The 25,719-nt window shown below is 40.4% G+C and overlaps 1 protein-coding gene across 4 annotated transcripts; it reads right to left on the reverse strand.

Annotated features, from left to right (window-relative positions):
• Window positions 1-1,946: 1,946 nt before the first annotated feature.
• LOC110519226 (gigaxonin) lies at window positions 1,947-24,882 on the reverse strand. 4 transcript variants are annotated; one of them, XM_021596436.2, is made up of 18 exons: window positions 24,821-24,882; window positions 24,683-24,733; window positions 24,279-24,517; window positions 24,136-24,194; window positions 23,789-24,019; window positions 23,627-23,687; window positions 21,530-23,427; window positions 20,975-21,172; window positions 20,694-20,808; window positions 20,065-20,415; window positions 19,463-19,683; window positions 17,711-17,832; window positions 17,427-17,539; window positions 16,892-17,041; window positions 16,646-16,782; window positions 3,546-3,680; window positions 3,250-3,359; window positions 1,948-3,109 (listed from the first exon to the last, which is right to left on the reverse strand). In XM_021596436.2, the coding sequence occupies exons 8-18, from the start codon at window positions 21,163-21,165 to the stop codon at window positions 2,928-2,930; spliced, it is 1,827 nt and encodes a 608-aa protein (XP_021452111.1). In that variant the 5' UTR covers window positions 21,166-21,172; window positions 21,530-23,427; window positions 23,627-23,687; window positions 23,789-24,019; window positions 24,136-24,194; window positions 24,279-24,517; window positions 24,683-24,733; window positions 24,821-24,882; the 3' UTR covers window positions 1,948-2,927. The 4 variants fall into 4 exon arrangements, with proteins under 4 accessions (XP_021452154.1, XP_021452111.1, XP_036830174.1 ...); XM_036974279.1 differs by having other exon boundaries at window positions 24,279-24,323; window positions 24,718-24,733; window positions 24,821-24,880; XM_036974277.1 differs by having other exon boundaries at window positions 24,279-24,323; window positions 24,821-24,880.
• Window positions 24,883-25,719: the final 837 nt, after the last annotated feature.

Raw genomic sequence — 25,719 nt, forward strand, 5'->3', positions numbered from 1 at the left:
AAAAAAAATTGGAGACCTCCACAAGTCTGGTTCATCCTTGGAAGAAATTTCCAAATGCCTGAAGGTACCACGTTCAACTGTACAAACAATAGTATGCAAGTATAAACACCATGGGACCACGCAGCCGTCGTACCGCTCAGGAAGGAGACGCGTTCTGTCTCCTAGAAATTAACGTACTTTGGTGCGAAAAGTACAAATCAATCCCAGAACAACAGCAAAGGACCTTGTGAAGATGCTGGAGGAAACAGGTACAAAAGTATCTATATCCACAGTAAAACAAGTCCTAAATCGACCTAACCTGAAAGGCCGCTCAGCAAGGAAGAAGCCACTGCTCCAAAACAGCCATAAAAAAGCCATACTACGGTTTGCAACTGCACATGGGGACAAAGATCAGACTTTTTGGAGAAATGTCCTCTGGTCTGATGAAACAAAAATATAACTTATGTTTGGAGGAAAACGGGGGAGGTTTGCATCCCGAAGAACACCATCCCAACCGTGAGGCACGGGGGTGGCTGCATCATGTTGTGGGGGTGCTTCGTTGCAGGAAGGACTGGTGCACTTCACAAAATAAATGGCATCATGAGGATGGAAAATTATATGGATATATTGAAGCAACATCAAGACATCCGTCAGGAAGTTAAAGCTTGGTTGCAATTGGGTCTTCCAAATGGACAATGACCCCAAGCATACTTCAAAAGTTGTGGCAAAGTGGCTTAAGGACAACAAAGTCAAGGTATTGGAGTGGCCATCACAAAGACCGGACCTCAATCCCATAGAAAATTTGTGGGCAGAACTGAAAAAGCATGTGCGAGCAAGGAGGCCTACAAACCTGACTCCGTTACTCCAGCTATGTCAGGAGGAATGGGCCAAGATTCACCCAACTTATTGTGGGAAGCTTGTGGAATGCTACCTGAAACGTTTGACCCAAGTTAAAGAATTTAAAGGCAATGCTACCAAATACGAATTGAGTGTATGGAAACTTCTGACCCACTGGGAATGTGATGAAAGAAATAAAAGCTGAAATAATTCTCTACTATTATTCTGACATTTCACATTCTTAAAATAAAGTGGTGATCCTAACTGGCCTAAAGACAGATAATTTTTACTAGGAATAAATGTCAGGAATTGTGAAAAACTTCGTTTAAATGTATTTGGCTAAGGTGTATGTAAACTTCCGACTTCAACTGTAGCTCCGCATTTACATGATTGGTTGACGGTAGGTGGGGGCGGGAGGTCCTGTATAAACAAACGCACTTACTTGACAACAGCTCTGCAAAGCGCAAGAAGTATGGATGCCCGGACTTCCTTAGAGGCCGTATCACCGTAAATGCTGCATGGCCAATGCAGATGTTGGATTGACCATGCAGCAACTTTAAGAGTGACACTAGTAACTCTACATCTATTTCTGACCCACACTGTTCCTGGAGTGCTTGGTTAAAGAGAAACCAATGGCACTGCAGGAAAATGCTTAACTCAGCCTTACATTCATGTCATGAAGAGATTTCACTTAGGATACAGTACCGTTTATATATACACACACACACAGTGCACAAAACATTAGGAACACCTAATATTGAGTTGCACCCCCTTTTGCCTTCAGAACACCCTCAATTCGTCAGGGCATGAACTACAAGTTGTGGAAAGCATTTCACAGAGACCCTGGCACATGTTGACGCCAATGCTTCCCACAGTTGTGTCAAGTTGGCTGGATGTCCTTTCGGTGGTCGACCATTCTTGATAGGCTGGAAACTGTTGAGTGTGAAAAACCCAGCAGTGTTGCAGTTCTCGACCCACTCAAACCGGTGTGCCTGGCACCTACTACCACACCCTGTTCAAAAGCACTTAAATCCTTTGTCTTGCCCATTCACCCTCTGAATGGCACACATACACAATCCATGTCTCAATTGTCTCAAAGCTTGAAAATCCTTCTTTAACCTGTCTCCCCCCTTCATCTACACTTATTGAAGTGGATTTAACAGGTGACATCAATAAGGGATCATAGCTTTCACCTGGTCAGTCTGTCGTGGAAAGAGCAGGTGTTCCTAATGTTTTATACACTCAGTGTATACAGTATATCACCAGTAACCATTGAAATATGTGCTATGCTCCAGCTTTTGGCATTAAGCACTATAAACTGTCTATTTAGACAGTCTATTTTAAGTTAAGATTTTGAGTAAAGATTATTTTATAGGCCACAAGTCCCTTAGCTAAGGGAACAACTAAAACCACATGTTATTTTATAAGTCTCCTTGTGTATCTCTAGTTGTCATAGGCCAAAAACAGCATTTGTCCTTTTGTGAATCTAGTTATGCATCTCTAGTTGACATTCACTGACTCATAACAAAAAAAATACAGTGTTAGACATGGGTCTAGATTTTCCTTAAAAATGACAGGCTAAGTGATTACAAATTACAGTACTACTAGGCGGCAGGGAGCCTAGTGGTTAAGTGAAAGGTCGCTGGTTTAAATTCCCGAGCCGACTAGGTGAAAAATTTGTAGATGTGCCCTTGAACAAGGCACTTTAATCTAATTGTTCCTGTAAGTGGCTCTGGATAAGCGTGTCTGCTAAAATGTAATTCTTCCTTTTCACCCCTTAAAAATAGTGTTACATTCTCTAAAACCCACCAAGCAGCAGCAAAAATGTAGTAAACATAAAAAGCAAATGGGGAATGTCAGTAAAATGTATTTACAAATCATTCCCACTGTTAAATTGCAATGAAATAAGGCCATGTTTAAAAAGTGATCCCTCTTCAAGCAAGATCGCACATACAATACCCTCATGAACCCTAAGAAAGTCAGCAAAATATGCAGATAAATACTCCAAACATCCCCATTGGAGGGTCCCTTCTTCAACCTCCATTCTTATGTCCCATTGCTGTGCCCAAAGCCAAAAGATGTGGAGACAATGCCACTCCTTTAGGTGCTTTCTATGACGATGGGACCCTGTGTCTAAACAGGCCCTGCTTCAGCTGCAGACGGAACAGTTTGCAGTTAGCGATGCGCAGGGCTGCACAGCCCGTCTTGCACAGATCAGATGTCAGCATGGGCTTGGTGCGGTGCCACGTCCCCGAGCTGCGACGGAATTCCCTCACATAGTCATAGGTTGTACCTACGCAGAGGGAGGAAAATATATATTGATATTGCCCTCAGGGGATTGCTCCCCCCTTGCCAAGTTGTTGCAATATGCTTCAGGAGTCCATTACATAAACATATAATATTTACATTCTATTGGCACAGCCTTTAACTCACCAGTGTCTAGGTCTCCCACCACATAAATGCTGACTCCAATGGGGACAGCTCCATACACAAAGGAGGAACTGGTCTGAACACAGAGATTCTGGTCGTCCAGGTATATCCATCTGGACACAGTGTGGTTGGGCAAAAAATAAAAAATATGATTGAAAGATGTTGATAATTTACAAACACAGTAAATATAAGGTCTCTTCGTCTTTAGGTAACAAGGATACACCCAGTCTATAACCGTTCTGGCTAAAGCATGAATGAAAACAAGGATGTATTTGATCAAAGTAAGCCCTATTATTGACCTTTTCATCTCATCATGGAAAAACTCGGACTTGCAGGTGGTCATGGTGCTGGATTCTGGGTTGTCTGAGTCACGGCTCCTCACACCTCCAAACACATAGAGCTCCTGACCCACACCACACGCCACTGAGCCAAACCTGCAGGCAGAGACATCCCCACCGTAATATCAGGTCAGGGGTCACTCATCAAAAGCATAACATTAATAACACCAACACTAAACAAATCCACCACAGGAGACTTTGTGTAACATTAATCTTCTGTGGTCTTTGAAGGGATGAAAAATATACTTTAAAAATACGAGTTCATCTGGGGACGCAGCTATGCTTCTGACCTTACTCTCAACCTCTTGGGTGGAAATACAATAGACAGAATGCAGTTATGTAATCTAACCTAATATATTGTCAGTATAATAAGTGCATGCAATTGTTCACTGTTAGTTTTTTAATCACTTAGGTGCAATTTTTACAAGTATGTGGAACTGCTCCACAACTCTTAGTTCAAATCAAATGTTATTTGTCACATGCTTCGTAGACAACAGGTGAAAATGTTTACTTACGGGTCCTTTTCCAACAATGCAGAGTTAAAGATAAGATAGAAAATCGAAAAAAAAATAAACACGAGAAATAAATACACAGTGAATAATAAAAATGACGAGTAAAAATACCATGGTTATATACAGAGTAGAAAATACCGTGGTTATATACAGAGTAGAAAATACCATGGCTATATACAGAGTAGAAAATAGCATGGCTATATACAGAGTAGAAAATACCGTGGCTATATACAGAGTAGAAAATACCGTGGTTATATACAGAGTAGAAAATACCGTGGCTATATACAGAGTAGAAAATACCATGGCTATTTACAGAGTAGAAAATACCGTGGCTATATACAGAGTAGAAAATACCGTGGTTATATACAGAGTAGAAAATACCATGGCTATATACAGAGTAGAAAATACCGTGGCTATATACAGAGTAGAAAATACCGTGGCTATATACAGAGTAGAAAATACCGTGGTTATATACAGAGTAGAAAATACCGTGGCTATATACAGAGTAGAAAATACCGTGGTTATATACAGAGTAGAAAATACCGTGGCTATATACAGAGTAGAAAATACCGTGGCTATATACAGAGTAGAAAATACCGTGGCTATATACAGAGTAGAAAATACCGTGGCTATATACAGAGTAGAAAATACCGTGGTTATATACAGAGTAGAAAATACCGTGGCTATATACAGAGTAGAAAATACCATGGCTATATACAGAGTAGAAAATAACGTGGCTATATACAGAGTAGAAAATACCGTGGTTATATACAGGGTAGAAAATACCGTGGTTATATACAGAGTAGAAAATACCATGGCTATATACAGAGTAGAAAATACCGTGGTTATATACAGAGTAGAAAATACCGTGGCTATATACAGAGTAGAAAATACCGTGGCTATATTCAGAGTAGAAAATACCGTGGCTATATACAGAGTAGAAAATACCGTGGCTATATACAGAGTAGAAAATACCGTGGCTATATACAGAGTAGAAAATACCATGGTTATACACAGAGTAGAAAATACCGTGGCTATATACAGAGTAGAAAATACCGTGGCTATATACAGAGTAGAAAATACCGTGGCTATATACAGAGTAGAAAATACCGTGGCTATATACAGAGTAGAAAATACCGTGGCTATATACAGAGTAGAAAATACCGTGGCTATATACAGAGTAGAAAATACCATGGTTATACACAGAGTAGAAAATACCGTGGCTATATACAGAGTAGAAAATACCGTGGCTATATACAGAGTAGAAAATACCGTGGCTATATACAGAGTAGAAAATACCGTGGCTATATACAGAGTAGAAAATACCGTGGCTATATACAGAGTAGAAAATACCGTGGTTATATACAGAGTAGAAAATACCGTGGTTATATACAGAGTAGAAAATACTGTGGTTATAAACAGAGTAGAAAATACCATGGTTATATACAGAGTAGAAAATACCGTGGCTATATACAGAGTAGAAAATACCGTGGCTATATACAGAGTAGAAAATACCGTGGTTATATACAGAGTAGAAAATACAGTGGCTATATACAGAGTAGAAAATACAGTGGCTATATACAGAGTAGAAAATACCGTGGCTATATACAGAGTAGAAAATACCGTGGTTATATACAGAGTAGAAAATACCAGGGTTGTATACAGAGTAGAAAATACCATGGCTATACAGAGTAGAAAATACCATGGATATATACAGAGTAGAAAATACCGTGGCTATATTCAGAGTAGAAAATACCGTGGCTATATACAGAGTAGAAAATACCGTGGCTATATACAGAGTAGAAAATACCGTGGCTATATACAGAGTAGAAAATAACGTGGTTATATACAGAGTAGAAAATACCATGGCTATATACACTGAGTGTACAAAACAGAAACACCCTCCTAATATTGAGTTGAACCCCCTTTTGCCCTCAGAACAGCTTCAATTCGTCAGAGCATGGACTCTGGTGTCGAAAGCATTCTACAGGGATGCTGTCCCATGTTGACTCCAATGCTTCCCACAGTTGTGTCAAGTTGGCTGGATGTCCTTTGGGTGGTGGACCATTCTTGATACACACAGGAAACTGCTGAGCATGAAAAACCCAGCAGGGTTGCAGTTCCTGACACACTCAAACCTGTGCGCCTGGCACCTACGAACATACCCTGTTCAAAGGCACTTACATTTTTGTCTTGCCCATTCATCCTCTGAATGGCCAACATACATAATCCATGTCTCAAGGCATAAAAACCCATCTTTAACCCATCTCCTCCCCTTCATCTACAGTGATTGACGTGGATTTAACAAGTGACATCAATAAGGGATCATAGACTGACCAGGTGAAAGCTATGTGATGGAAAGAGCAGATGTTCCTAATGTTTTGTACACTCAGTATACAAGGAGTACCAGTACTGAGTCGATGTGCAGGGGTACGAGGTCATTTAAGTAGCGACGTACTGTACATATAGGTAGGGGTAAAGCGACTAGACAACAGGATAGTTAATAGACAGTTGTTGCAGCTTATGTGGTGAGTGTGAAAGTGTGTGTGTTGAGGTGTCAATGTATGTATGAGTGTGTGGGTAAAGTCCAGTGTGGGTGCATAGAGTTAATTAGTGCAAGAGAGTTAGTGCAAAAAAAGGGTCAATGCAGGTAGTCAGAGTAGCAATTTGATTAGATATTTAGCAATGTTGTTTAGAAGTCTTATGGCTTGGGGGGGGGGGGGTTAGAAGCTGTCCTGTTGGTTCCAGACTTGGTGCACTGTTACCACTTTCTATGCGGCAAAAATGTATTCATGAAAATGTACAGTATCAGTCAAAAGTTCAAGGGTTTTTCTTTATTTCTTTTTTTTACAATTTTCTACATTGTAGACTAATAGTGAAGACATCAAATCTATGAAATACACATATGGAATAATTTAGTAAGCAACAAAAGTGTTAAACAAATCAAAATATATTTTACATTTGAGATTCTTCAAAGTAGCCGCCCTTTGCCTTGATGACAGCTTTGCACACTCTTGGCATTCTCTCAACCAGCTTCACCTGGAATGCTCTTCCAACAGTCTTGAAGGCATTCCCACATATGCTGAGCACTTGTTGGCTGCTTTTCCTTCACTCTGTGATCAAACTCATCTAAAACCATCTCAATTGGTTTGAGGTCAGGTGATTGTTGAGGCCAGGTCATCTGATGCAGCCCTTCCACTGCCTGGAGGTGTGTTGGGTCATTGTCCTGTTGAAAAACAAATGATAGTGGGACTATGCGCAATCCAGATGGAATGGCGTATCGCTACAGAATTCTGGAGTAGCCATGCTGGTTAAGTGTGCCTTGAATTCTAAATAAATCACAGACAGTGTCACCAGAATAGCAACCCACACCTCCTCCTCCTTGCTTCATAGTGGGAACCACACATGCCGAGATCATCCGTTCATCTTCTCTACGTCTCACAAAGACATGGCGGTTGGAACAAAAAATCTCACATTTTGACTCATCAGACCAAAGGACAGATTTCCACCGGTCTAATGTCCATTGCTTGTGTTTCTTGGCCCAAGCAAGTCTCTTCTTACTATTGGTGTCCTTCAGTAGTGGTTTCTTTGTAGCAATTCGACCATGAATGCCTGAGTCACGCAGTCTCCTCTGAACAGTTGATGTTGAGATGTGTCTGTTGCTTGAACTCCGTTAAGCATTTATTTGGGCTGCAATCTGAGGTTCAGTTAACTATAATGAACTTATCCACTGCAGCAGAGGTAACTCAGAGTCTTCCTTTCCTGAGAGCCAATGTCATCATACGCTTGATGGTTTTTGTGACTGCAATTAAAGAAACGTTCAAAGTTCTTTAAAATTATCCGGACTGACTGACCTTCATGTCTTACAGTAATTATGGACTGTCGTTTCTCTTTGTTTATTTAAGCTGCTCTTGCCATAATATGGACTTGGTCTTTCACCAAATAGGGCCATCTTCTGTATACCACCCCTACCTCGTCACAACACAACTAATTGGCCCAAACGCATTAAGGAAAAAAATTCCACAAATTAGCAAGGCACACCTGTTAATTAAAATGCATTCCAGATAACGACCTCATGAAGCTGGATGAGAGAATGCCAAGAATGTGCAAAGCTGTCATCAGGGCAAAGCGTGGCTACTTTGAAGAATCTAAAATATATTTTGATTTGTTTAACACTTTTTTGGTTACTACATGATTAAATTTGTTATTTCATAATTTGTCTTCACTATTATTCTACAAAAAAAAAGTAAAAATAAAGAAAAACCCTGGAATGAGTAGGAGTGTCCAAACCTTTGACTAGTTCTGTATGTCTGAAGTATAAACATAAAAAGTACGATATATACTCGAATGTACTACTATGATGACTATTGTAAACTTGCTGTGAAGTAAAATCATATCTGACAAGATCAGACATGTACAGATTAGCAGGTGTTACAGCAGCTGCAGCGAAATGCTTGTGTTTCTGTCACTACAATTTCAAATAATCCAGAAAGTCCAAAACAAGAGAGAAATGCATCCCCTATACAGTAAACATGTATCCAAAAGGCCATGGACGAGGCATGGAATGATTTCAATCCAGACCTACAGTGCATGTCAGGTTTGGACTCGCCATACCAAAAGGGTTTTCCCCAGGTGCATGAACAATGAGGATATTTACTGCAATTTCAATGAGAGAACCTTTGGCCAAATGCTCAAGACAGGCTTGCTGCAAACTAGTGCCTGCTAAACATGTTTCTTTAATTTGATTACATTGCTTTTTGCCATTCTCAGTGCAGGTGGTACATAAATCCCTGAAATCCTTAGATCAGAGAAAGCCTGCAGGTCCTGATCTTTTGGATCCCTGCTTTTTAAATATGTCAGCTGATTTCATAGCTGAACCACTTACACATCTGTTCAAACCCTGGAATGTAATGCTGATTTCCAGATCTTTGGAAATGTTTTTGTCCTACCGCTTTTAAAAAAGGGGGAGATCAAACTATTTTAAATAATTATAGGCCAATCGCAAAGCTGTCACCCCTGGTGAAAATACTTGAAACCCTTGTAAGGGAACAGCTAAAAAAGTTTATTTACTAACTATATTTGATCAATGTACCAATCGGACTTCAGGAAGAGGCATAGCACAGCAGCCATGAAGGTTTTAAATGATTTCACTGAAGCCCTTGACAAAAAAACAGCACTGTGTCTCACTTTTTATTGATGTCTCTAAAGCTTTTGATACAGTTGATCATGCTAAAGCATAGATTATCGAGTGTAGGTCTTTCAGAGCATGCAGTTGCATGGTTTGCAAACTATCTGTCTGATAGAACTCAGTGCACTCAATTTGATGGGCTCATGTCTGTTAGATTGTCTGTCTAATGGTGTGCCCCAAGGCTCTGTGGTCCTCTCTTATTCACTATTTATATAAATAATTTAGACACAATTGTTCAAAATGCACAACTTCATTTTTATGCTGATGATACTGTTATGCCTAGTCTCTTACAAAAGCATTCCAGAACTTGCAAACTGCTTTTTATACTGTTCAACATACCTTGTGTCAATTGAAGCTTATCCTCAATACTGACAAAACTAAACTAATGGTGTTTTCTAAAGCAAGATATAGACCTCTCAACTTTTCACCTATTATTACCTGTCAGGGCAATGAGATTTAGACTAACCTCATATAAATATCTTGGAATTTTAATTGATGACGGCCTCTTTTAAATTGCATATTCAACAACTTACAAAAAAATGGAAGCTGAAATTGGGATGTTATTTTAGGAATAAGGCCTGTTTTTCTTTTGAAGCCAGAAGGAGGCTAGTATCAGCGACATTTATGCCCTTACTAGACTATGGGAATATTTTATATATGAATGTTTCCGCTCAGTGTTTGAGATCAATTGACGCCCTTTACCATTGCACTTTGAGATTTATTTTAAAACTGCAAAACCCTTACGCACTACTGCACTTTGTATACCAGGGTTGGCTGGCCTTCTCTAGTCAATCGTAGGCTGGTATACTTTTATTTACAAAGCCATTTTGGGTTTACTACCTTTTTATTTGGGCATTTTATTGTTTAGAAATGTGGTGGGTACTCTCTTCGGTCGCTGGACATTATCCTGCTAACTGTTCCAAATGTTCGAACTGAATTTGTTAAAAGGGCTTTTATGTACTATGCGCCACCGTCTTGGAACACCTTACAAAATACTTTTAAACTGGAAGAACTTTTTAAATCACTGATGAATGATCTTGAGACTGATTCCCTGACCTGTCAATGTTTTTAATTTGCTGTTTTTGATTTTGTTATACTCCTGTGAATTCTATGGTTTTTACTAGATTACGTGTAGTTTTTCATGTTGTTTGTCTGTAATTTTTGTAATGACTTGGTGCTGCCCATCTTGGCCAGGACACTCTTGAAAAATAGATTTTAAATCTCAATGAGCCCTTCCTGGTTAAATAAAGGTTCAATCAAAATAGTGAAAGATGATCACACATGGGATAGAGATGATGGACATGTGATGTTCAGTAGTGCAAATGTATTGCCTAATGTGAAAACAGTGTAATGTACTGTAATTTACAGGACTGTAGCATGCTACATTACATGTTTTGCTATTGGATTAACTGGTTGTTAAAAATAACTAAATTGAGAAGATATCATTATGTTGTGTTTGTGATTAAACCAATGTACTCATTATATTTCACAGTAAACTCATATTTTGGATCAATGGTTGTGTGGTGAAAGATGTCTACAAACAAAATTAATGCACGATGAAAGGTTTTGAATGTAAGAATGGTTGCGTTACAAGTTACCAGTTTGGAGTTTCGTACTAAGAGTTTAGAAAATAGTACAAAAGCAATAAAAAATAAAAAACTGTATTACAATGTATAAACGTGTTACTTGGAAAATAGCCTTTGGCTTCACCTCTCATCTAAATGTGGACAATAAAGTTGAATCATTTCTGAAGTAAAACCTGACAGGTAAAATATATACACACACACACACAGTGGGGTCATAAATTGACACCCTTGATAAATATTAGCAATAATGACTGTATAAAATAAATAATTCAAATACTGAGCTGTATTGTATGCAAAAGAAACTGGTAAGTTATTTTTTTATACTAAAACAATTGCTCAAAGATAATTACTTTGTTTAAAAAGTAATATTTATTTTTCTCAAAAAGGTAGGGGTCAAAATTACTGACACCCGTTTTCACCTTGAAGGATAACGGCACTGATCCGTTTTGTAAAATATTTTATGAGTGGTAGAACACATTGGAAGGGATCTGATCTTAAGACTATTCCTCCATACAGAATCCTCCCAGATCCTTGATATCCTTCCTCTGTACTTATGGATTGCCCTCTTCAATTCAAACCACAGGTTTTCCAATCGGGTTTCAAGTCCGGAGACAGATGGCCATTGCAAAATGTTGATTTTGTGGCCAAATGAACTATTTCTTTGTGGATTTGTATGTGTACTTGGGCAAATAGTCTTGCTGGAAGATCCATTTGCAGCCAAGTTTCAGCCTCCTCACAGAGGCAACCAGGTTTTTGCCTAAAATATCCTGGTACTGGGTAAAGTTAATGATGCCATTGACCTTAAAAAAAGGCCCAATCCAGACATTTCTATATCAATATCAAACCATTTCTGGGTAACAATTAAATACCTTACTAACCACGTTTCCATCTACAGTTTTTATACGAGTAAAGTTCTACCATATAAAAGAAAATGATGACAGCTGTGATGGAAACAGGAAGTTTCAGTACAATTTCATAGATGCAGACAGATAATTTGTTCGTTCAACAATGAGATTTTTTTGGTCTGTAAAATAAATTATGCAAGAAATGGTGATGGAAACCAAGCGCAAATAGTGATATAATAACCATCATATCGATGTGATTTTGTAGTCACGCGATGATATGGTGTGGGCTCCTCCCACTACGACTCGGGAAACCATGCAGTTTAAATTAGGCTACAGATGAAATAAGTTAATATGAACTTCACAGGGTGGTGAAAGTGCATGGTATGAACTTGATGCTCCTTTCCAATAAATGTTGAGAATCTTATTCTGGTGACATGATGAACAATGCTTGACTGCAACTTTGACAAATAAAAACGTTTCTGTACTTATCCATAATCTCATCATGTAGACAAGCTTACCACCACTGTATCTGCGAGCTGTTGGCTAGAGTGCACATGCCAAGACCAGAGTAGGCATATTTGCTATTTAACGCAACAATTTGTGACAAAACTACTGGTAGAGTTGAAAATGCAATGGAAACACTGATCCAGTGGCAACCCGTCATTCAGGGCAGGTGGGGCAGAGAACCAATTATACGTGTCACATATTAGTTTGCAAACAATGTAAAAAATATATATATATATATATATATATATATATATATATATATACACACACACACACACACACATCATTGAGTTAATAGAGCAGCATAAAAACATGGTCTCTTTTTTGTTTTCTTGAGTAAGGCAGCTCCAAAATGCAGGCGTTTCAGCCTAGCTCAGTGCATTCAGGGTGTTGTTGGGGCAAGCCAGCAGAAAATATGGAGCAATGAGCAGTGATTGGCTCAGTGTTCTGTCACTCATGGGGACACTACGTCAGAGCCAAGTCTAAGGGTAGACCTCGAAAATTCTCGCCCGTTGGGTGCTGCATTAGAAGTGCCCATTTAAGAAGGCTCAAGGTCTTTGGCCACATAAAATTGTCAAATCACATTATATCTACAGTAGCTTTGATTATTTTTGTTGTACCTTTATTTAACTAGGCAAGTCAGTTAAGAACAAATTCTTATTTTCAATGACGGACTAGGAACAGTGGGTTAACTGCCTGTTCAGGGGCAGAACGACAGATTTGTACCATGTCAGCTCGGGGATTTGAACTTGCAACCTTTCGGTTACTAGTCCAATGCTCTAACCACCCTGCCGCCGATTGGACTGATCATGTCAACATCATACTTACACAATCTTAGCTAGCAGTCATCATGAATCAAGCCCACAATCTACTGGCAAATCCTTTAGAATCCTTGTCATATGCTCATCAACCATGGACATAAACATTACACAAGTTAGAAATCGCAAATTTAACAATGAGTGGTTTGGAAGGAATCAGTGGCTAACTGCAAGCATTGCAAAGCAATCATTAGCCTGCTATTCAGTGGAATGGCTATGTGGTCTCAAGTCCCCCCTTGGGTTGTGCCGTGGCGGAGATCTTTGTGGGCTATACTCAGCCTTGTCTCAGGATGGTAAGTTGGTGGTTGAAGATATCCCTCTAGTGGTGTGGGGGCTGTGCTTTGGCAAAGTGGGTGGGGTTATATCCTTCCTGTTTGGCCTTGTCCGGGGGTGTCCTCGGATGGGGCCACAGTGTCTCCTGACCCCTCCTGTCTCAGCCTCCAGTATTTATGCTGCAGTAGTTTATGTGTCGGGGGGCTAGGGTCAGTTTGTTATATCTGGAGTACTTCTCCTGTCCTATTCGGTGTCCTGTGTGAATTTAAGTGTGCTCTCTCTAATTCTCTCTTTCTCTCTCTCGGAGGACCTGAGTCCTAGGACCATGCCTCAGGACTACCTGACATGATGACTCCTTGCGGTCCCCAGTCCACCTGGCCGTGCTGCTGCTCTAGTTTCAACTGTTCTGCCTTATTATTATTGGGCCATGCTGGTCATTTATGAACATTTGAACATCTTGGCCATGTTCTGTTATAATCTCCACCCGGCACAGCCAGAAGAGGACTGGCCACCCCACATAGCCTGGTTCCTCTCTAGGTTTCTTCCTAGGTTTCGGCCTTTCTAGGGAGTTTTTCCTAGCCACCGTGCTTCTACACCTGCATTGCTTGCTGTTTGGGGTTTTAGGCTGGGTTTCTGTACAGCACTTTGAGATATCAGCTGATGTACGAAGGGCTATATAAATAAATTTGATTTGAAGTCTAAGGGTCTCTTTTCCTAGTTTCAAATTATACAAATTCTACTTTGGCCATGCGGTCAATGAAGCATGATTTGTGCCGCGCTCAAAACAACTGTTAACTCTGAACTGCAAAATCTGACTTTAGGGAGTTCAAGACAACTGGGAACTCGGGGAAAAACTAGCTAAGACTGGGAAAATAAGTTTTAAATTTTCATCCAACTCGGAATTGTAAATCCGGAACTCAAGCCTTTTTCTAGAGCTACGACCTGAAGATCACTGACATCGTCATGATTCAACTTTTTTTTCTTTCTTTGAGTTCCCAGTTGTCTTGAAAGCACCATAAATCCAGAGAATGGCAGACTGATGACAGAGTTTGATGACAAAATTTGCCCACCAAGGACCGCCGCGCCACCTTCCTGTTCAAGTGAGAACAGCACAACAATGTGAGTCCAAAAATGTCTTATATGTTGCTGCATAAATTGTAATATGCCAGGGAGATATGTATACTGTAGCTAAGAAAGTAATACTAGGAGTATGTTGTGCAGTAAAGCTGTTAGTAGCCCATGTGCCTCACCCTAATAACTTGGTCTATTTTCACCTCTTAATTTCACCTACTCTTCTGACTTGGTGGTGCACATATGACCATTTGTTTTTTAGAAATGTAATCATTGAAATGGTAAGCGCTTTCATTGTCTGCTTATAGGCCCCCTTTATCTAGCCTACGGTTCTGAATTGGTGTACAGGGAGAACTCTAAGAGCAGCCCATGTTCTGAATTCTGACGCTGTACATTTCAAAAGTGCTGAACAAATTGTTATATTGACTACGTCCGTCCTAGCTCCATCATGAATGTCTTAATCGAAATTACTGATTGCCTCTTATCCGCTCGTCGTCCCCTTGTGCCATAGTTTGTACAATTAATGTATTGTTTAGTGGCTTTGCTGGCATGCAGCCCACTTAATGTTTTTTTCCCCCACCAAGATTTACATGCTAAAACATCAAAGATCCACCACCATATTTTACAGTAGGTACAGTGCCTTGCGAAAGTATTCGGCCCCCTTGAACTTTGCGACCTTTTGCCACATTTCAGGCTTCAAAAAACTGTATTTTTTTGTGAAGAATCAACAACAAGTGGGACACAATCATGAAGTGGAACGACATTTATTGGATATTTCAAACTTTTTTAACAAATCAAAAACTGAAAAATTGGGCGTGCAAAATTATTCAGCCCCTTTACTTTCAGTGCAGCAAACTCTCTCCTATACCCTTTGTTGGCAATGACAGAGGTCAAACATTTTCTGTAAGTCTTCACAAGGTTCACGCTGGTATTTTGGCCCATTCCTCCATGCAGATCTCCTCTAGAGCAGTGATGTTTTGGGGCTGTTGCTGGGCAACATGGACTTTCAACTCCCTCCAAAGATTTTCTATGGGGTTGAGGTCTGGAGTCTGGCTAGGCCACTCCAGGACCTTGAAATGCTTCTTACGAAGCCACTCCTTCGTTGCCCGGGCGGTGTGTTTGGGATCATTGTCATGCTGAAAGACCCAGCCACGTTTCATCTTCAATGCCCTTGCTGATGGAAGGAGGTTTACACTCAAAATCTCACGATACATGGCCCCATTCATTCTTTCCTTTACACGGATCAGTCGTCCTGGTCCCTTTGCAGAAAAACAGCCCCAAAGCATGATGTTTCCACCCCCATGCTTCACAGTAGGTATGGTGTTCTTTGGATGCAACTCAGCATTCTTTGTCCTCCAAACACGACGAGTTGAGTTTTTACCAAAAAGTTATATTTTGGTTTCATCTGACCATATGACATTCTCCCAATCTTTTTCTGGATCATCCAAATATTCTCTAGCAAACTTCAGACGGGCCTGGACATGTACTGGCTTAAGCAGGAGGACACGTCTGGCACTGCAGGATTTGAGTCCCTGGCGGCGTAGTGTGTTACTGATCGTAGGCTTTGTTACTTTGGTCCCAGCTCTCTGCAGGTCATTCACTAGGTCCCCCCGTGTGGTTCTGGGATTTTTGCTCACCGTTCTTGTGATCATTTTGACCCCACGGGGTGAGATCTTGCGTGGAGCCCCAGATCGAGGGAGATTATCAGTGGTCTTGTATGTCTTCCATTTCCTAATAATTGCTCCCACAGTTGATTTCTTCAAACCAAGCTGCTTACCTATTGAAGATTCAGTCTTCCCAGCCTGGTGCAGGTCTACACTTTTGTTTCTGGTGTCCTTTGACAGCTCGTTGGTCTTGGCCATAGTGGAGTTTGGAGTGTGACTGTTTGAGGTTGTGGACAGGTGTCTTTTATACTGATAACAAGTTTAAACAGGTGCCATTAATACAGGTAACGAGTGGAGGACAGAGGAGCCTCTTAAAGAAGAAGTTACAGGTCTGTGAGAGACAGAAATCTTGCTTGTTTGTAGGTGACCAAATACTTATTTTCCACCATAATTTGCAAATAAATTCATTAAAAATCCTACAATGTGATTTTCTGGATTTTTTTTCCTCATTTTGTCTGTCATAGTTGACGTGTACCTATGATGAAAATTACAGGCCTCATCTTTTTAAGTGGGAGAACTTGCACAATTGGTGCCTGACTAAATACTTTTTTGCCCCACTGTATACTGTATATTCAAACTACTGACTTGATTATGTACCTTCTCTCTTTCAAAGGGCAGATTGCAGTCCACTGCTGGGTCTTTGGATCATAAGATTCTACTGAGTCGTACAGCTTTCCATATGACCCACCACCCATGGCATAGATCTTCTTTTTCATGGTGGCATAGCAGCCAACCTGAGGAGAGATCGTTGGGCAAGTGGTGAGATTTGGAAAGGATGCAATTTGTGAATGTGTTTGTTATACATTTCAGTTGGAAGCCGGAAATGTTCATGTCATGTCACACCTTGCGGACCATGGTCATGCTGGTTTGGGTTGTCCAGGTGTTGTAGTGAGGGTCGAACACCTCCACAGTCAGGAGCTCCATGTCCTCTTCCTCTCCTCCCAACACATAGATCATCCCATCCAGCTCAGCAACACCAAAGTTCTGCCTCGCCTGACCAAACAAATGGCAGAAGCCTTAATAATACTGAGAAACATTGACCCCTAGTGGCATCACTTGGAACAATAACACACTTTAGGAGGGTAGAGAAGAACAAAACAAATGGCTACCAGTGGGAGTATACAAGTAAAAAGGACAGATGGAACATTTGATAGATTAAATAAATTGTCATGTATGTACATACCACAATATTCACTTTAGTTCAGTGGAAGACATTTATTTTGTCTACATAACCAATTAAAGTGAGAACTTCAGATGATACCACTTGAAATGTCTATGAACCAAGATTGTTGAATGGTGCTAATGAAAAGGTTGAAAGGATTGCAAAGAAAAAAACGTTGCAGTTTTTAATGTTGTGTGGAGTAGTACTGTAGAATACCTGTTTCATGGAAGGAATGGGGGTCCAAGTGTTTGTGTTTGGGTCATATTTCTCTCCACTGCTCAGGACTGTCTTGGTTTCATCCATGCCACCCATCACAAAGAGATGGCCCTCTGAGAGGACAAAGAATGGGGTTAATCTATTGTTGATTACTAAGACTAGGTTGGGTTTGCCTTACATGAGAATTGTTGGAGCCATCAACTATTCATTAGCTGCCATGAAGACTGCACTGTGTATAAGTATGTGCATATGTAACAGTAAAACTGTCTGGATCCAATACCAACCTGCTGCCAGCACCCCATGCCCTATTCGCCCAATGCTCATTGGTTCCAGCTCGATCCACAGCTGGCGGTTTGGGTCATAGAGTGGACACATGCAGCGTATCATGGCTGACGGCTTCCTCGTTCTAAACAGGAACCAGATAACAGGACGTCAATTGTGGTCAGTCCTGTTGGTTTTTATCTCTGACACACTGGCTCCTTCTCTAACCTCATCCGCTGTCTATGTGTCACCAGAACACCCCTTCAACTTTACTTACTTGTCTAGAGTCTCCTCAATCACTATGTGCTCTATCAGTAGATCAACCACACACTATTCTCAGTTTTTCCCCTTCCTGTCCTTAATACATTCTCTTCTTGCAGATATCTAAATGTTTTGCATGAATTTCCATTACAAACTGTTTATCTATCAAGCATGTGCACAAAACCACAGCATATATCAAAATGAGAATCCATGTGTTATGACCACATTGTATGAGTCATATACAGTGCCTTCAGAAAATATTCACACACTTGACTTTTTCCACATTTCGTTGTGTTACAGCCTGAACTTAAACTTGATTAAATGTAGATTTTTGTTTGTCACTGTCCTACACACACAATACCCCATAATGTCAAAGTATAATGATGTTTTTGGAAACTTTTATAAATTATTTTTAAAATGGGAAGCTGAAATTTCAACCCCTATGTTATGGCAAGTCTAAATAAGTTCAGGCGTAAAAATGTTCTTAACAAGTGACAGACAAGGAAGGTTCTCCAATGCACCCATTGGTAGATAAAAAAAAAAAGACATTGAATATCCCTTTGAGCATTGTGAAGTTATTAATGACACTTTCTTTACATGGTGTATCAATACACCCACTCACAACAAAGATACAGGCATCCTTCCTAACTCAGTTGGCAGAGGGGAAGGAAACCACTCAGGGATTTCACCATGAGGCCAATGGTGACTTTTAAACAGTTAGAGATTAATGGCTGTGAAAGGAAAAAAAAACTGAGGACGGATCAACATTGTAGTTACTCCACAATATGAACCTAATTGACAGAGTGAAAAGGAGGAAGCGTGTACATAATACAAATATTCCAAAACATGCATCACTAAAGTAACACTACAAAAAATGTGGCAAAGCAATTCACTTTTTCCCTGAAAACAAAGTGTTAGGAGTACCACTCTCCATATTTACAAGCATAGTGATGGCTGCGTCATGTTATGGGTATGCTTATAATTGTTAAGGACTGGGGAGTTTATCAGGATTAAAAAAAAGAAACAGAATGGAGCTAAGCACAGGCAAAATCCTAGAGGAAAACCTGGTTCAGTCTGCTTTCCACCAGACACTGGGAGATGAATTTGACAGAGCTTAAATAATGTTGATAAAGAATAATGGCAATCCAGGTGTGGAAAGCTCTTAGAGACTTACCCAGAAAGACTCACAGCTGTAATCGCTGCCGAAGGTGCTTCTAAAAAACGATTGACTCAGGGGTGTGAATACCTATGTAAATAAGTTATTTCTGTATTCATTTTCCATGAACTTGCTAACATTTCTAAAAACATGTTTTCACTTTGTCATTATTATGGGGTATTGTGTGTAGATGGGTGAGAGAAAAAAAGTTATATATTTTGAATTCATGCTGTAACACAACAAAATGTGGAATAAGTTAAGGGGTATTAATACTTTCTGAAGGCACTGTACACATTCAACAGCATAGACATTTATGTCTGGACATCGTCCCAGAGTAAGAGACTTACAAGATACTCACACTCTCTCCTCCCCCCCTACAGTGACAATGCACTCCGAGTAGCCACGAGGTTTGAAGGCGGCTAAAAGAGCCTCGCCCTGCAGTGTTGCGCCCCCCAGTGGAGCGTTGCAGTACTCCCGGATCACCTCCCTCATCAAGGGCTCTCCTAACATCTGCTCCCTCAGGTAACCCTGGTCCAGCCCCTGGATCCACACCGATGACATCACCTCTTTCATGTGCACCTGGAGGGGAGGGGGGGACACACCAAAAAGATGTTACTCAGGGGATAAACTAAAAGGCCAATAGTAATGCATAGGCAAATTGTGTGCGAAAAACACATTCCTTCAAATGATTTAGTAGTCTTCGACCATAATTGTAGTAATTTTACAGCCATGCTTTAGGCAGACGTTTGTATCACATCCGGCTGTATCACATCTGGCCGTGATTGGGAGTCCCATAGGGCGGCGCACAATTGGCCCAGCGTCGTCTGGGTTTGGCCAGGGTAGGCCTTTATTGTAAATAAGAATTTGTTCTTAACTGACTTGTCTAGTTAAATAAATAACACAGACAGACAGAAATAAGGGCAGGACCACCACCACCCTAGCAGTAGAATAGGCCCTCACCCTCCGTTCCTCCAGGTCATGGCCAAGCCAGCGCACCACAGCCTCCAGGACATGTTTCTCATTGCCCACGTTGAGCTTGTCCATCGACAGGATCTCGCACAGCCGGTCTGGAGGTAACTCCCTAAACTCCTCTGTGACGGCCACATCACAGAAATGTGTCTGAAGGAAGTCTGTGGCAGCATGGTGAACATGGTGAAGGCAGTAATGTAGAGAGAAAAGCCGGATCCCAATGCAGTTCTCTGCAGCAATGCAGCTCTCCAGGAACTGGCAGCACAGGGACTTCAGGTCTGTCAAGAGCAGCAGGTCAGCGGCCTGGACCATGTCCTGAATGGTGTCCTCACTCAGACTGATCTACACACAGACAACAAGGAGCAGGATGGAAGGAGAAGTGTAACATCAGGATTGTTCTAGGTATCATAATATGTTTTGGAATATTATCAAATTCTAAAATAGATATGAATATGGATTCTCTCAAAAGAGTTAGGCATATAACCTACTGGACAATATCAGTACTGGCAATTTAAAAACCAGTATAAGAATCACACGTACTGGTCAGTTTTAAGTAATCTGACCCATCCCACTTGTGTTCACTTTACTGTAGGCGTACTACAGATTTGCATACTGCTTACCTCCCCACTAAAGATGTAGTCCAAGATCTGCTTCATGATAGTGACAGAGATTCCCTGGAGCTCAATGGTGTACATGGATCCATCTTCCTTTGGAGGGTTGTAGTTCAGCTTTGTTCTATGGGATGTCAGAATACTGTATCAGAATGACAGTCTGGGCACTGACAAGGGCACTGACAGTCTGTAAGCACAGAGTGGGACACCCTTGACAGCTGGGAAACAATGTTACATAACTAGCCCTGTCAACATTTTTTTTAAACCACTGCATGTCAAAAGCTAATTACCTGATATATGGACTAGCCGCAGCCAAAATGTTTTTCTGGACTGGAATCTTTTCCCCTTCCAGTACTAACACTGCGTCTTGGAAGCATTGTTCTATCCAGAATGAGCGAAGGGCCTTGAGAAGTTTCTGAGAGTGTTGAGGGTCCGATACCACCGAACCTGCAGCGCTAACCACTGGATCAGAGGTGGACATTGTGTACCTACAGATGAAAAACCCGTTATTATTAACACAGCAGCCCGGATGAGGGCACAGAGAATAAATCAATTTAACCGGCCAGTGTTAGTTTCACACAGGATTAGCCTACGTAGGCTATGCTAACGTCAGCATAATAAATGAGTTACTGTAGCAATAAGTAATGACTGAACTGAATTGTTGGCTGAATATTAAAAGTGACATCGTTACACTTGGTAGGGTCACACACATTTCAATAAAACCAGACAGGTTTCGGTGACATGCATAGCTAACTTACGTTATAATAGTAACCTACTTTACCGCTAGCTAGCTAGACATAGACAAAGAACAGGGTGCGTCCCAATTCACAGTAGCATTACGTTACCTTGCATGGATCACCACAAATCAGAGGCAGACGGTGAGTTTCTGTAAAGTAGGCGTGAAGAAGCTTTCAGTAGCCTCCAATGAAAAACGTTTAATGTCCTTCCTTTTGAGCAAACCATACATTAATTGGAGCAATCACAGACCTGCGAGATATATATGTTGAATCCTTCCTTTCACCTTTCCGCTTTCAAACAGATTCGTGTGTGCACCATTGATTTACATTATATATGAAGATGTAAACCTCGAGGAAGAAAGGTTGGATACATCTTCAAAGTAATCTAACAGAGCCAAAATGTACTGTATTTTGGATCCGCCCATGTTACGCCCACAAAAAACACTAGTGTTTTCACACAAATGGTCCAAGCGCATGTGTCAGACGCAATAATGCTGCATTCATAACCAAAAGGAAAGGTAGTAATTACCAGTGGTGAAGTCGTAAATACATTCATATGCTTTGAACGCGTTGAGAAACGCCGATTGGCTGATGGCCAACAAACTGTGTCAACCAGTAACTAGAAGTATGTCTATTATGCTTGTAAACAACTGGTAGTGTTCAAAAACCCTATTAATAGATTGCTTTTTATGTACATATAATGTCTTGCTGTTACATTTAACTGCCGAAAATGCTGTTATTGAGGTAATTTCCTTAGTAGGTGACATGAGGTCCGCATGTGGGAGAAGTCGGAAGGATGACGCCGCATTCAAAACAACTGGGAACTCGGGAAAAATACAAGGTCAAATCAGGAAGCCAGCAATTTTCAGGTCAGAAAGCTATAGAAAGAGGCCCGATTTCCCCGAGTAGGGTGACCGTTCAAATTGATCTCTCCCAGCCGGAGCTCGTTTTTCCCCCAGAGTTCCCAGTTGTTTTGAACTCACTAAAGTCGGAAGTCAGAGATTTCCGAGTCCCCAGGTGTTTTGAACGTGGCATGATAGACGAGTTTCCCCACTATTAATTACGAGTTGGATGCGCATCGTGTATTTTCCCAGTCGTTTGTGGTAAATACCACCTCCCACTTGATTGTGAACGCAGCATTCGAGCTGCGCATATTTCTCCGAGTATCCCTGACTGCAGTGTGCAAATCGAGGCCCGGCTCCATACGGGCGGAGTCAAAAGCTTGACCCCACCCACCTTTTTTTGTCACACTGAATACAAACACACACGTTTGCACAAGGCACACGTTCAATACAAACGTAATTCATTTTTAAAGATATTTAGAAATATTATTTAAAGTGGTACCAGCAGATGTGTTGTAACACTTTTTGCTTCATGCTATATTTGAGACAAGCTACTGATATTGTCGCAGTGAACATACTTGTTATGTATGTCATATACTGTTAAAATTGCATTGATAAGTGTTATAACTTTGTAATTATATTATTTCATTGAATACACACACACACACACACACACACACTACCTATCCTGATGCTATTTACTTTCCCGATGAGAATGGAGACAGACTATACCATATAGACAAGCTGAATGTGCTTTGTACTTTAAGTTATACCAGCTCCAGTAAAGAGATCAGAGACTCGGGTGACTTCTACGTCATCTTTACGAAACCACATAACACAATTAAAACAGCAGACAAAAACAAGGTTTGACCTCTCCTCAAAAATGGCTTCACTCCTGCTCCTCAAGAGGCAAAGACAGTAATTTTCTTGTTGTCAACTGCCTCCACAAAGAACATCTCATAATCTCTCTGTAACATGAATGGTTCCTTGAGGAGAATATTTTCCTCTTCATCCTGGCCATCATATAACCGTAGTTCTTTAAGGGTTGTAATGAGGTCTTCCCCGTCCATCCCAATTACACTATGGAAAGAAACAATGCCTTTATATGTTGAGTTCGCACCACCTTGCTGCCTCTAGGGTGCCCCTTAGAAGAACATCTGCTTCCTTGAAGAAAAAGGAAGAATAAATATTAAGAGTAGTGCCTCATTGGGTGATCAAGACAAATTATACCCCACTTTCACAATACCACCATGCAAACAAAAACCACTATTACTAAAGGGGTGTTCAGTGATATCTATAACTACTCAACAAGTCATCACAACTATTATATCTTGCCATGCATCAAGCCTTCAGCATTACATACAGTAGACTACATAGCCAGTTCACAGCTCCCAGTTGTCCGTGCATTTTGTTTTCAGTATCATCTAGAAAGAAAACAGATTGTGGTCATTAAGTAATGTAAGGGAACCTCTAGGGATGCGTGTACAAGAATGCATCTTACTTTAGCTAATAGCCAATACAGTACCTGATCCTGTAGAGCTGGATGCTGACGTGACATGCTGGGGGGGGGGGGGGGGGGGGGGGGGGAAGAGGCATCTTCTACTACAACCTGAAATATATTGGAGGGAGGGTTTAAGACATTAAACATTGGTTTAAGACTATACCACTCATCATATGACACCTACCTGTAATGTGTTTGTGTTTATGTTTTCTTTTCGACCACCTTTTTCAATCTTTCAACCTCTTTTCTTCAAACCTTGAGTGAGTGAATGACATGCATTCAATATGAAAATATATTCAGGTCAGTCTGGCTAGTGAAACAAGTGATTTTAAGGATGCAAATTAAACGTTTTTATAATGTTCAAGACTTACGACATGGGAAAGTTCTGCAGAACAAGGCACCACAGTCGCATAATTTGCTGCATGTTTTCCTTTGAAAAAAAAAATCACATAGTCGGATGGGGATCCCAAAAAACATATCCTCTAGTGATGAGAATTTTATAATTTATACATACCTCAGTGAAATCTCACTGTGCTTCCATTGCAATGTACAGAACATACTGTAAGTTAAGAAAGAGTAGGTTGTTAAGTTTGATAGTTATAACAACAATAATGATAATAGTAAATAATGATACCACCCCCCAGGAATATATTTCAGGATGTAGAAGACATCCCCCCCCAAGAAGTCACAGTATGTCACATCAGCATCCAGCTCTGCAGGAGTTTGATGTATGAATTGTATGTCGTGTAAAAACTGTAGGAAATAGGTCAAAAAAAGTGTCAAGAATAATAAAGAAGAAGAAGTATGAGAAATAACAAGTGTGCTTTGCATGCTACAAGCACAGAAATAATCATATATTTTCATATGTTATAACAGAAAATAGGACTAATATAATATACTGAATAGCCAGCATCTTACCATCAAAACAAACACCCCACAGTTGTTTGAGAAACCTTGCTTTGGTAGATCCTGTGGTGTGAACGAAGTACAATTTTCAATACAGGAATGACAATCAAATGGTACAGTTCAGTGGAATCATTTAAAGGAATATCTAACCTGATCATCCACACCAAAAGTTCTCCAAGGTCCCAAGGGACAAGATCTGAGCAATGTTTCTGTGAACACAGTGCATGTGGAAGTAAAGAAAAAGTACAATTCAACAGCTTTTTATGCTCCAGCATGCATAACATTTTTGAACACAGCTGGAACTGAATTAGCCCAAGTATTTTTCACATCATTATGGATGTTGTTGGACCAGAAAATGTATTTTCGACTGCAAACCCCATTTCTCACATCAATGCACTCACATGCCAAAAATATTTCATTGGACACTGTTTCAAAGCAATGTGAATTCTTTCTTTGTTAAATGTGTTTAACTTAATTTTATTTATTTGAACAAGTTACAATGACTTTTCTTGACTTGCCATGTATGTTGGGACCAGGTGATTTCATTATTGTACATAGACTTGCTGTGTACCTAAGGGAATGGCATCAACGACACACATTTAGAGCCATCCAAACACAATAAGGCATACATTAAAGAAACACATAAAATCAACGATCAAATCGATTACATAACTGTACATGTAAAACTTGACCAAATAAGATTCCCTCATTGTGAGCAATTAGCTAGCTCACGTGCAAATGGGTGCTAATTAACTCTATGCTAACATTGGTGTGGTTGTTGGTCATATACAAATATATCACTGCACTGGTATAACATGAATATTACAAAGTGCATAATGACAGTCTCACTTACTTCCATGGTTGATATTTTTATCCATGTAGGTTAGGTTCGATTAAGATTCGCTGACGTTGATGCCTTCAACGTTTACCCCAACTTGGGTGATCTTGAAAGAGACGGGAAGGGTTCGGGTTAAACGCGTTTCACTCCGCCCACATTGAGCACGGCCCGGAACTGCACACTGCAGTTAGAGGCTTCTCTATTCATCCTG

Source organism: Oncorhynchus mykiss, chromosome 1 (genome assembly GCF_013265735.2).
Source record: "Oncorhynchus mykiss isolate Arlee chromosome 1, USDA_OmykA_1.1, whole genome shotgun sequence".
NCBI lineage: Eukaryota > Metazoa > Chordata > Actinopteri > Salmoniformes > Salmonidae > Oncorhynchus > Oncorhynchus mykiss.

What these genes read in the sequence shown, in the direction of transcription:
- LOC110519226 (XM_021596479.2), bottom strand. Translation starts at nt 21,165, where the DNA reads ATGTCCACCTCTGATCCAGTGGTTAGCGCTGCAGGTTCGGTGGTATCG. An exon ending in GCATGGGGTGCTGGCAGCAG is followed by an intron (nt 17,540 to 17,710) that starts GTTGGTATTGGA and finishes TTGTCCTCTCAG; the next exon opens with AGGGCCATCTCTTTGTGATG. An exon ending in GCATGACCATGGTCCGCAAG is followed by an intron (nt 16,783 to 16,891) that starts GTGTGACATGAC and finishes ATCTCTCCTCAG; the next exon opens with GTTGGCTGCTATGCCACCAT.